Source organism: Chiroxiphia lanceolata, chromosome 1, assembly GCF_009829145.1.
Source record: "Chiroxiphia lanceolata isolate bChiLan1 chromosome 1, bChiLan1.pri, whole genome shotgun sequence".
NCBI lineage: Eukaryota > Metazoa > Chordata > Aves > Passeriformes > Pipridae > Chiroxiphia > Chiroxiphia lanceolata.
Genome location: NC_045637.1, coordinates 138,352,633 through 138,365,926, shown reverse-complemented (window position 1 = coordinate 138,365,926; position 13,294 = coordinate 138,352,633). Strand labels below are relative to the sequence as shown.

The 13,294-nt window shown below is 37.0% G+C and overlaps 1 protein-coding gene across 4 annotated transcripts in view; it reads left to right on the top strand.

Moving 5' to 3' along the window:
• Positions 1 to 13,294, top strand: part of PRTFDC1 (phosphoribosyl transferase domain containing 1) — a 44,784-nt gene that overhangs the window by 14,186 nt on the left and 17,304 nt on the right. For 2 of the 4 annotated variants that reach the window (XM_032700375.1, XM_032700364.1), the window contains exon 4: positions 9,069 to 9,134. The exons of the other annotated variants lie outside the window; for them this stretch is intronic. In XM_032700375.1, coding sequence (XP_032556266.1) covers positions 9,069 to 9,134 — 66 coding nt within the window. The remainder of the gene's footprint in view (positions 1 to 9,068; positions 9,135 to 13,294) is intronic. 4 annotated transcript variants of the gene reach the window in all.

Genomic DNA, 13,294 nt, shown 5'->3' with positions numbered 1-13,294 from the left:
TCATTCCTCAGCGACTGCAGTGCCCTCCCAACAGTCACACTTGCCAGCTCAGCTGGTGTTCTGAGCACTTCCTAACCTGTTTCAGCCTGGATGAGACCAGTTGTGAGAGACCTTCTATCTGAACTGCTTGAGCTTGCTGGATTCATTTTTAGTGACCCAGGTGCACACATGCATCTCAGCCTGCCAGTAGCCCCTGCCAGAGGGAGGGGCTGGGGACAGCCTGTGGGCAGTAACTTCTTTACTCAGCACAGGTCTTGCTGGAAAAAGAAGTCTGTCCATAGCCAAGGGATCCTTGCTACCAAGTATGCAAGCCTCAGACTCACCCTCTTCTTTATCTGAGACATGCTTCTAAAAGGTATCAGGAGCATGGCTATTTCAACCCTAGTTATTTTTGTGAAACAACCTAGTTTTCATAGGGTTCTAAGATAAACTGAAGAAGGCCATACTATATGGAATAAAATGTGAACTTAAAAAGTCAGTGTGGTGAAACTTCTTAGTTCTGGAGGCGTATGCTCTCCTTCCGAGGCACCTACAGCTTCCATTTAATGCAATGGCAAAGTTGTGAGATATGAGAGCTTTAATTCATCAACTCACTCAAGGCTGTCTTAAGGAGGAAGAAAGTCTTTCTGATTTAAATTATTTTAATTAAAACATACAGTCTTTTCCTGTTGGACACTGCTTAGGGGCTTGAAGTGTTACTAATGATGTAAGTAGGTGTTAATTTGTGGGCACAGTTCAGGAAAGGTCATAATAAAGCTGTCATACAGTCAGTTTATCAAGTTTATCTGTAATGTAAAACTTACTCATAGACGGATGATCTCTGTAACTGTATGCATCAGATAACACACCTACACATCACTTAAATATGTTAGCACCATCTGAATTCTTAGTAATTTTTTTTGTAAGTATGAGTAAGTGTTTCAGTGACTCACATATAAAAGATTTGGGGGAACCAAACAACTCAGCCGGGGGAGAACTGAGTAGGAAGTGGCCTGATTACCATGGGGACAGAACGAGAACAGATGTGGCAGTGAAGGCACAGTGGTACTGAGCTGTCCTACAGCTCTCCAGCAATATCATAATATTGTTTTAAGGCATTTGTGAGGCATATTAAAGCAAGTAACTACTTGCCTTGTCAAGATACTTTTAATTTTTTTTCTATTGTTTCCTGCTTAGGTATTACCTTCCTTTATACTGATACATGATTTTTATCTGTGGAATTATTTTTTTCTAACTGAAAAAAAAATTGGTTTTCCTGTGTTGCCACACTCTCCTTCTGGACTTCAGATCTAATGCAAACTCCACAGAGGTATTTTCTAATCTTCTTTGAGAAATTTTGCTCCCCAAGGGTCACATTTTTCTAACAAGCTGTAATGTTTTCTTTTGAAAAATGTCTTCCAATTTGAAATAAATGTCTTGGATTACAATATATTACATAGGGTATAGCTACTATGTATAAATGGAGTTTTAGATCTGAAGTTCATTTTTCTTAAGGCTTTTAATATTCTTTTTGGTGAGCTTAAATCTTTGGTATTTTTAAGCAGTCCAGATTCCTGGAACATCTTAACATTTAAGACTGTGAATGTTTTTAAAATCGGTCAGTTTTAGAACAGATTCAAAGCATCAAGGGATTTCATTAATGGCATCCAAGAGGTCATCTTTTCAAAGAATTAAATTCTAAAGTTCCCCTGGATTTGTTGTAAAGCAGTGGTTTGTTACAAAGCCTAAAAAATTGAAGTTTAGTTTTAGTAAAATACTTTGTTTTATGTTCTGCCAAAAATACACAAGCTACTACTAAATTATGGTATTTTCAGCAATACTATATGTCCTCATTAGGAGAGACTATAGTCTGTATTTTCAGTCTGCTTCACAGATTTTTACAGTAACAGGGAGATAGGTTATTACGTATAAGAAAGGTGCAGAACATAATGGTTGCTAATCCTGTTGTTCAAGTAAGATCTGATGAGTTTGAAAGTACTGTGACATTTTTATGCATTGGAAAAATATCACCTTGATTACTTATTTAGATGCTAGTAATACCATTTAGTATGTGGGGGTTTTATATTAAGATCTGAAATGGGGCAAAATTAATTAAAAGAAGCCAGAGGGTTCTAATTTTCTCAAGGAATTCCATGACTCTCCTTTACTGGCATCTCTTAAATGCTGTTTCTTAAAACAGATCGTAGCATGTGTGATGTTCCTGCAGTGCCACACCCTGGGAGGCTGTAAGGCATGAACCAAAAAGGTTACTTTAAAGGAATATGGCAATAACAGGAACTCCTCTATTACTGCAGTGCTTATCTGCATGAGAGATACAAAATTTTTTTCCCTCCTCATTTGATAGACAGAAATTAGAATATTTAAATAAAGAAGGGATACTATAATATAACCTTTCAAGAAAATTCACAAAGAGTATGTGTGCTATTAAAAGTTTCCCAGTTGTCACGAGCCAAGGGACTAAACACAGTGTTATGCAGGAGAGTGCTACTGAGTCGTGAGGTTCAATGACACACTAGACTCCAGATTGCTGGAAAGGACTAAGCATTTGAGGTTTTTATCAGTCTCATCTTCTGTGAATTTGCTTACACCTATCTGTTTTCTCAGCCTGTGGCTATTTGACAAATTTCAAGGTTCTTCTCCTATCTCCCTTTTATCACCAAATCCTAGGAACTAATGATAGTTAGGGTCGGAAGGTTAGTACTTCATGCTTAGTCTAGAGAAAGCTGTTTCTCTTGTGCTTGCAGAATGCCCAAGGGGATGGGGCTTTAGTACAGAGCTACAAATTCGCTATATGATTTTTCACAGTGTTCATTTACTTTAATCATTAATTTTCAACACAGTTAAAAAATTGGGGTAAGACGGTACATACGGATCTAGTAGTGTCCCAGCTGGCATGCTGAGATCCTCTGTTGAAGCTGGGAAATATGACTTCTGGTTCTCCTGCAGTAATGCTTGTACACTTAATGTTAAACAATAATTGGGTAAAAGACAGATACTCCAGTTATTGTGGACTTGCATCCAAACTAATGTTTCCCCAGCTGAGTCCAGTATAGTTGGCTATAGCACGCATGATGACCTTTATGATTTTTGCATTACCAGAGCATAGTAACAGGAGGAAGATTTTCCCTACACTCTTTGGCTTATGGAGCTGAGGAAGAAAAGCAAACCAAATCTCCTCTTCCAAGAGGGCTTGTATTACATTATTATCACAAAATGTGGACACCCTTAGCAATGCCTCCTGGCAGTCCAAAAGGAGTACCTGAGTAGGATTATGGCAGTTCTGGAGGGTATGCTTACTAAATTTTTCTTTTAACCTGTAAGTTTTAAATTTATTTGCCTCTCATCTCTGGAGACAAATTATGTGATCTGAACTTTGCCTCACACAACTGAAGAGCCCTGTGAAACTGTTAGTACCTCTTCTCATCCTGCAACATACACAGATTTTGTTTCTATGTTTTAAATATTGTCTTACAGAATAAAAGTACGTTAGAGTACAAGCAAACCTCAGACTACATTCTGTGGAAATTAACCTGAGTTCTTAGGATACATTGTGTTTCTGATATATATACAATTCAAAACAATTGGCATCATATGTTCTTGATTTCAATTCAAGCTTACAGGTGCTGTTTGTGCCATGTGGTTATATGTGGTGCTGCAATCTTACTGCATCATTCTTAAACAAATAACACATTTAACCAATACCAAGCAATTACATAAAACTGAATTGCTAAACCAGAAATAAAAATACAAAATAATTTATTGTCTATAATCCTTATTAGCCAAGTTAAGTGGTTTGAATTCTGCTTCAATTTATGACAGTTTGTCCCTTTTTTAAGATACCTTACCTTTTTTGAATTAAATACAGAGGAGACATGCAGGAGTCCTGGTACACGAGAAATTACTGAATGTCTGAACAGATGATTGCAAACAATCCCATTTATTCAGTTTAATAACTCATTGTTGCCCAGCGAATTGTTTAAGCTGAATGACCTGCCTTGCTTTTACAGAAGGGAAGAAACATACCCAGGTGTTACTGCAGGTCAGCTGATAAGGAGTACCTTGCTGTCAGTAAGTTCACTGTTTGCCTTTCTCTGTCCAAAGCCAACTTCCTCATTGCAGAACTCTGGCCTTCCCTGGAACTGAATGGACTAGCCTGTATTTGAAGCACTTTCAAACCTGAGTGATGGAGCTTTTAGTTAAGGAATAACAAGAAGGAAGAAAAATAATAAAATATAAATGAATATTTAAATTAGTTATATTGTAGATCTAATCCTAGAGAAGTAAAGTATGTCTTACGTGGTGGCAACTAGAACTCTGATAGATGTACACCTACACCAGTTTAAAATCTACTGTCGTAGGTTGTCCTGGCAATAGCAATAAGGCTGCCTCAGTGCAGCACAGTCAGTGGTGTGGTCAGCTCAGGAAGGCATCTTTAAAGCTGACAGAGATACACAAAGCTGTCAGTGCTTCGGTGCAAATGTACCTTCACTGTCCCTGTGGGAAAGGGGATGTCCTGGCAGTGGGTGTATGCCAGTTTACTGTATTTGACTTCCAGTTGGCTCAGCATTGTTGGATTGTTTGTGAGGTATTCAAAGCACCTCTGAAAAATATATCAGTGACCTGGCACTTGACTGTTTTGAATGTGGGTGTACCCTGGAGGTTGCAGTCTGCCCTTTGGTATACATGTGATTCTGGGGAAGGGAAGGCAAGCTTTCCAGTCTTTACTGGGAAGTGATCTCTATCATTCCCACTCGTTTGCACAAGTCTCCAGCTTAACAGTACTTACTAGTTGCCCTCTGAATGTTGCTTCTTAAGCCTGGATAGTCCTTCCAGTTGTCTGGCATGAAAACTGTGACAGCTCATGTTCTACACCCTTGAGGTCTCTTGTTCTTTGTTGTTGTTCTGTAGAGAAGAAACCCAAAATAGTATTAATTCAAGTATATGATGCTTCTAAGTACCCTTCTTGGAAAACTCAGTTGTAGGAGATGGGATGATGGTGCCAAGTGAAAGAGCTTTCCTCATGGGAATCCTCAGGTTGGGGGATTTGCAGTATCACCCAAAGGGTAGAAAGCAAAGCAGAGCAGGCCTGATGGTCGCATCTTTCTTTGTTATGAGCTTCCCTGATGAATTCTCAGAGAAAAAGGTAACCACATTTTTTAAAGAAATTCCATACGAACTTTGCGGACTGTAGTAATTAGATACGTAATAATAACCCTGTGTCCATAATTTATAATTTAGTTATGCATTTAAACTGTTCTGTTAGAGCTACTTTTTTTGCAATGATTAAAGAATCTTTGTTTCAGTGGGCCCAGTATTAATGTACTCCAGATTCTGTTTCTTTAGAAGAGTAACAGATGTTCACAGTTTGGTGCAATTTTCAGATGAGCAATGCTGTTTATAATGAATTTTCCTGAGACCACCCAACTCATTTCACTTGTAACTTGAACTATGTCCAAGTGTTGATCTCAGGAGGTGTAAAAGAGATGTAATAATCCTGTGCCCCACCCAGTTCAAAAGACATGACTTAGTATAGATGGAATTTAAATATCTATACTTTGAATCTACATAGAAAGCAAAGGTTTTACCTTGTATACCATGAAAAATGGAGGTGAAAATAACATTCTTGCTTTCATTCATCAAGTATTCATAGGATCTGAAGATGTATATGGACAAGGTCTGAATGAAATAAAATTATAAAACAAAGATGAACAGGTGAAAAAGCACAACACAGCAAGTACAACCAAAGAAATTGAGATTTATCCTGGAAAATACAGATTTATTAAGCACAGAAAAAAATCAGAAATGTAGGATTAAATATAGCTTGGGATGAGGTGTAGGGGTGCAATACAATGCATCATGTCTTGTCAGAAACAGCTGCAATAAATTTTGTGCTGCATGAACCAAAACATAGTGTGATTTAGATCTGTCTCTATCTGGGACAATATATTTAGTGTCAAACATTTAACACAAAAAAAAATAATTAATTGATAGGGTTTAGGGATGTTAGAAAGCAAGTTTTGAGGAACCCTGGGTGACAGAAAGTGAAGCTTCAATTCATATTTCTGCATTTATAAGAAATCGTAAAGACTCAATCATTTGGAACAACTCCTAAAGAAAAAAGAAGCTCTGAATGACTTGAGACCATGAAAATTAAACAAACAGTTCTGAATTGACAGTAATTGGTCCTGAATGAAACAGGTTTTTTTTCTTTCCTGACATTCATTGTACTTTATACTTAACATTTAGTGCCGTGTTGTTTTGAGATTATAAACTGAGAAATCAGAAAAATGCACTGGGAGGTTCCTATGGCAACCATAATGTGCAAATTATCTATGTGAACATTATGATCACAGTAATGTGACACTGTGGTGTTGAGTCTTGCTGTTTGACAGGTATGTATTTTACAACATGAGTTAAGTGATGAATGTGGATAGTTACAAATGGCATTAAAATTAATTATCTGATTTTTTTTTTTTGGCAAGAGAATTGCCTACAGTGTGATGCAAGGAATTTCTTTAAATTTTTTGAAAACACCTTGGTTGGAGGGTTCTGAGCTGCATATAGAAAAAAAAACATATAGAAACAATATAGAAAACTGTATGCTTTTAGGCACAGTCAGTACTCAGCCGAAGATTTTCATAATTTTGTGCGGTTGTGTCACGACAGCCAATGTGTGAACGCTGAGGTTGACAGGATGCTGTGATCCCCCTGCTCTCAATGGCTTTTGTGTTTGCTTAGCTGCTTGCCAGCAATGAAGATGCTTTTTCAGCATCTTCCTTTCAGCTGAAGCCAGAAATACCAAGTGCAAAGGAAACAGTGCTGCTGTGACAACTGCTGAAAGAGATATTTTTTTAGTTAAAAATAAATAAATTCATTAATCATTGCACCTCACTGTTATCTTTTTTTTCCCTCTCTCTTTTTTTCAACTAGCGACTAAGGGCAAACTGCCTCTTCAGTAATTCTTGTGTGCTGGTTGTAATGAAATTCCACACTTTCTCATTTGGAAATGAAAAAATATTTTGTCAGTGCCTTGGTTACACATGCTGTGGTAGATATTAGAAACAATCTGCTTTTTATAGTCTTATAATAGTCTTGATTTGAATACATCCCTGACTTTTGAAGAGTGACCTGTCTTGCTTTACAACATAAAACTTGTGCTTTTAAGCCTGAACTTTAAATCTTCTCAATCTACACTTTTTGTTTAGTTTTAAAATAATCTTCTGAAGACATCAGTTTGTTGCTTTGTTGTTGTTTGGGGGTGGTTTTTTTCCGTTTTATTTACGGAAGTAAAAGAAATATTGAAATTTATATTAGAAAATGTATGGGATGTAACCTTCATTGCTGCTCTAGCTCTGTTTCCCAGGAAACGGATCAGAGCAGCATGAAATTTATCTAAAGCTCCCAGATCCGGTGCAGAAAAAGTGAAGGCAGGTCTAAAAACTGTCTTTTAAGGCAGTGACTGCTTAGGACCTTTTACAAAGCTGTGGTGTGAGAGTTTTTTGGAGAGTGGAATCTGAGTAAAAGTGGGAGAGACTGCTGGTGGGACTGCAGTGCAATTCGGGGCAATTCTACAACCTTTTCTTTCAGCTACTCAGGAAGGCTGTATTAATTTAGGCAATCCATTCCCATGGGGACTACGAATTGTTCCTGGGGTTGTCAGATTGCTTCTGATCCAGTGGCTGCAAAGGTGCCTTGGAAGTCCCTGGACTTGTGCCACCTGGGCTGTGAGTGTGGGCAGGTGTGGTTTCCATCTGCAGTGTGACTGTGCTGCACGGCAGTGCCAGGGTGCTGTCTCTGCTCATCCTGTTTCTTGAGGGGAAGAAGAAGAGCTATAAACCCCTTAGTCCGGTAGATCCTCACCTGCCTTAAAAGTCCTGATGTCCCACTGTTTATCTGTGGAAAAACATTTGACTGCAGAGCACTGGATTTATGAAATAAAGGCAAAGTATTCAAGTACTGTGCTTACATCATTGTGTAATGATGAAGCTTCCTGGTCTTACCAATAAACTACAGTGTCCCATTGTGGTACTGCAGCTATTATTGAAATTGGACTAAATGTGGTCTTTCTATGGGTGGGGAGATTAGATTAGCACATGCACCAATTTGGCAAAACCCCCACATTAACTATACTTACTTTTGCTTTTGCTTTTTCTGAAAAGTTCATATAGCCTGGCCATGACTGTATATTTTTTAATTTGCCATTTTCTTTAGTGCCTTTTCTGTCTTCCCTTAAAGGTAGGGCTTCTGTGTGTCTCCCTTATGTGATATTAACTTTGTGTTCTGCTGATAATGAATTTGACCTAGAGCTGGTTGAGAATTTTCCATCAGAATGAATTTCAACTAGAAATGTCTGTAAAACAAATCTATCAGAAAAGAATTTTTACTGATTTTTTAAAAATTCCTTTTTTAATAGGCAAATCAAAGCATATTATTCTGTTGCATGTAGTTCAACCTGATTAGTAGTATTCTATTTTATGTACTTGATTTCAAGGATTTTATCTTTGAGTCAGTTGCAAAAACAAAGCCCTGGAAACTATAAGGCACACTGAAACTATTTTTAATAACAAGTGATAAATTTTGCAAAACTTTTTTTCCCTTGAAAAAAATGGAATTAATTCCTTCAAAAATAGCTGAGTTCTCTCTGTGAGTGATAGATGTAAGCACATTTTGCATGTTTCTAAAGACTGTTTCAAAAAGAGAATGTGCTTACAGGTGTTTGGTCAAGTGTTGAGATGCTCCTGTCTTCCCGTTGTGAAAGGGACAAATATGTTACTCAACACTTGACATGTTAAGAAATAGCAAGCAAGGGACATTATTTTAAAGAGAAAAATGCAACTTTTTCTAATTCAGTAAACCCTAGAGCTTGATATTAGCTTAAATACAACCAGAAGATGATAGAAGCCACAGGACCAAGTGAGAGCGTGGGTTTGTTGTACACCAATATTAACAAGCATTAGAAAATATTAGTAACCAAGACTGTGAAAGATTGAAGAAAAAAAGCTAACATGTTTGTACTGTTATTTTATACAGTTATAATCAATTTCAAAGTTTGATCTTTCTTCTTGCAGAATGATCAGTCTATGCAAGATATGCAGATCATGGGTGGAGATGATCTTTCAAAGCTGACTGGGAAGGTTTGTTAATTTTAAATTTAAGAAAGAAAATAAATCCATAAAAACATTTGAGAAGGTCTTTGTAATTTTGCACATGGACTGTCAGATACTAATATTAGAATCAAAGGTATTTATTAGTCTGTATTAAATTGCTGTGATGCCATTGGTTTCAGATTGCAGATGCCCCAAAAGATCAGAATGTAGCCCCTCCATCTTAATGTAGGGAGTTCCCAGTAGTTATACACTTACCACCAGTGAGATTGTGGGCAAAATTTGTGCTGTAATGTTTCCCCTGAGTTTGTTGTGTCTTGGAGCCTTGTTGCCTTCAGTGGGTGCACGCAAGAAAACTGCACATTGAATATCCCCATTCAATTCATCGTACGAGTTTAATACCATTTTGCCTACTGCAGAAGATTCCATTGTGGAATCTTTCACTCAGAGAATCAAATGGGATTTTTTTATTTCAACATCAGGCTGGCTGTATGACTGAATCTGCACTGTGCTTGACTGTTGTGGTAATGAGAGAGAGTGGTTTCAGGCAGTGAAAAGGCTATTTTCATCCAACTGTGGCAATACAAAGCAGCACTTTGAAGAGGAAGGAAGGCTGATTTCATTAGGCAAATGGTCTGTGTGGAAAATGGTCAGAAAATGGAGTCTTTACTTATGCATTACGGCAACATAATACTTGTTATTTATACTGTATGTGCAGTTACTGTTTTATTAGCTGGTACTAAATAATATCAGTTTCTTCAAAGCACTCAAATGTAGCACTAGCAAACTCATTTATTTTGTTGTACTATAGCAAACAAGAAGAAGAAGAGACAAACTTAACTTTAAATGTTTTCATTAGTATTAAATAGGTTTTGATGCAATTAGAACTTAAATGAAAAAAATGCTGTTATACTCAGAATATTTTAGTGATACATGTGTACTCAATTTACACTTCTAAATACTCCTGCTGGGTGTTGTTTCCAAATTACCACTAAAGCATTAACCATGTTCTTGGAAAATATTAATTAATTTGCTACTTTCTAATATTCAAATACTGGAGTTACCTGTTTTTCTGTGATGATTTTGCATATGTTTCCCTACAGAACTGGCAATGCACCTATTCGTCTTAACAATTTTCTTACTCAGGTAGTCCAAATGCTTTCTAAACTTCCAGGCCCAGCTGCCCTTCCCCATCTTCCAACCCCACATTTTCTTGATTTATGGCTTCAGTTATTAATATTTCTTCCATCCATAAGACTTCTAGTGTAATTTGAATTCTGGAGCAAGACATTATGTTTTTCAGGACTTTTGTGTATTTGTATATGTCCACATGTGCATGAGAGAGAAACAAAGTTTCATCCCATTTAGTTCTGCTCTTGTCCAAAATTAGGTAACTGGTAACCTTTTTCTCATTGGCATGGCTCTCCTGTTCCCAGGTATGGAATGGGACACAAAATTCGGCTGTTGGGAGGCTAGAAAATACTTGGGGAGAAGACTGAACAGCAGCATAGTTTAAGATTGCTGGGTAAGGAGGCTGGGTAGGTGTGAAGGGGCTGGTTTGGGAACAAAGGTGGTTGCTGATCAGGAAGGGAGCCCAGTGCTGGAAGCTGAGTGTGGAGGCTGAAGCAGAGCAGGAAGGGGGAGCTGGGACTGCCAGGGAGGCAGACTTGCTGAAAGGGCACATTCGGTGCTGGTTTGTAAGCGCGGCTGTCTGTGACACAGCTGATGTGTGAATAATGAAATAGCACTTCCACTATCACACGGGAGAATGGGGTTTCCTTGGGACTCGTTTTACTGATCGGAAAGTTGGAATGCAAAGCTTAGGCTCACATGTTCATGGCTTTCATGTCTAAAGTTGGATTTGTGAGGGAGTGGCCTTACGTACACGGATGCCAACTCCTCCATCTGTTGCTGACTTCAGCAGTTAGTGTAAGTATTCAGCACATTTTACTAATCAGCCATTTGTGGGCTGATTCAGAGCCTCCTACAGGCCATGGAAATCTTTCCTTGAAGTGTTTTTAGTACCTCTCTTTAGCTACTGGCTTTTAAATCTGCCGGCTTTAGGAACCATCCAAAGTCACTGAGTGAATTAGTTAAAAACTTACTGATAGAATTCAAATTCCCTGCTATTGAGTGAGCTGGGTGCTGCTTCTGCCTGCCTGGATTACTTATTAAGAAAATATTGTAATTATATTGAAAAAGTCGTATACCAGGTTAAGTTCCATTAATTTGCTATCATGGAAGGTGTTTTCAGAAACACCAGCATGAATTTGGAATATTGTAAGTTCCATTAAGTTTCTGTAAAGTTCAAAAGCATGAATGAATGTAGACAATTTTGGAACCTACAGACAAAAGATTCTGAGATTTTGATCTTAAAGTGCCCTTCGTTAGGTAATAATACCTGGAACTTCAGCTGGCCTATGATCTCAGTGAACAACTGAGGCACATTCATGCTTTACTTATTATTGGAAAAAAAGATTACTGAGTGAACATGTTGGTATATAACAATGTTTTTTTCTGAGAAAGCTTAAAGAAAGCAGAGAATTTTAAAAGCTAATTAAAAAGAGGCTGATAGGGATAATGGCTCTTCAGAAGGAAGAATATCTCCTCTGTACTTCTCTACAATATGCTTTTGTTTATAAAAACATTATAAACCTGGGAAAAATATATAATGACCCAAACCATGAAAAAGAGAAATATTATAGAAGAGAGCACACAGACCCAAACTGCCCAAACTGTTACTTGAAGAAAATCATCCCCTGTTTGAAATTATTCTTCTGTAAAGAAGGTCACAGAGGCAAGAATGAAGTTTCCATGGCATGAATCATTAATAAAGGTACTTGAAGAATGAGTCCTGATATAGCTTAACACTCTAATGCTTTGTAACCATTTCTATGCAGAAAAAAATATAATTTAAAAATCTCTCCTTTAATGATGTAGGTGGTGAACATAAAATTCTCAGTACTTGATTTCATAGTTAAGTAGCTGCTTAGTTTTCAGTTACATTAAAGCTGAAATGCTCATTTGGGTAAAATTTATCATGAATATTTGTAAAGACGAATAAATTTTGAAAAGGGGAGATGAATAAATTTTGAAAACGGGAGATAAATAATTACTGTCCAGAAAATTGTTTCAAAGCAAGATGGCAATGAAAATTTATGAAGATGTGGTGAAAGAACAAATAATATAACCCTGTTTAGTATCAAAAATGTAATTATGTTGTGTAATACTATAAAAATTCCTAACATATTTTCAAGTATTTGTGACACTTAAAGTAAAATTTAAAGCCTCTAGAAACTTCAGGAGATTCAGCTATACCTGAGTTTTGAGTGTCATTGCCATTTCTCTTTTATACTTTTATGTGTGTATATTTTTGTCTGAAGAGCTTTGGAGCAGGTTCTGTCATTCAAAGTCACCACTGACAGGAATCATTCTGTATATCACTCCATAGGTAAAATATGTCCTGTTACCTTTCAAAAAAGCTTATATACCGCTTTGACTTGTCTCCTTGCAACTGAGACAAGTTAGGCAAAATCATAAATTTAGAGTTTATATCATTTTGCAGTTAAATAGTTCTTACAGTTGTATGATGTATTTGATGTCAAAATTAGATCCATATATTTTTCTCATTGTCACTATTTTTGCATAACATAAAATGTGAACAAAATTAATTATTATTATTTGTTAGGTTAATCAGAACTTGAATTAAAACAAAGTAGTTATACAGTTCATATAATACAATTTTGGAGCCAGGGAATTTCTGATATTCCATCTGTTGATGCTTATGTTCTTTATGAATTCCTCTTGTTCATAATCTTGTTTACAGCCACTGGTTTGACATTTTTGGAGAAGTGTAGAAGGTAATAAATAGCAATCAGGAAAAAAGAAAGTAAATGTCTGTATTCTCTTTGCACTTCATTGTGTTTGTTTAAACACTTCATCACCACTCTGATGGTTTCCGGAAATGGCTGATCAGCTTGTACTAAAAAGAAGTTTCACTAGGAAGATATCCTCCATGCAGCACTCCTCACTTCCTTCTGGCAGGATTTGTGCTATAAAATCTCCAGACTTCCTCTATATGCCTCACCTAAATCAATTTATCCACTGTCTACCATTTTCTTGCTCCACTTGTCATTTGGGAGGATGTTCCAGGAACATAATGCAATCTCACTTTCTTTTCTTATGCCTCT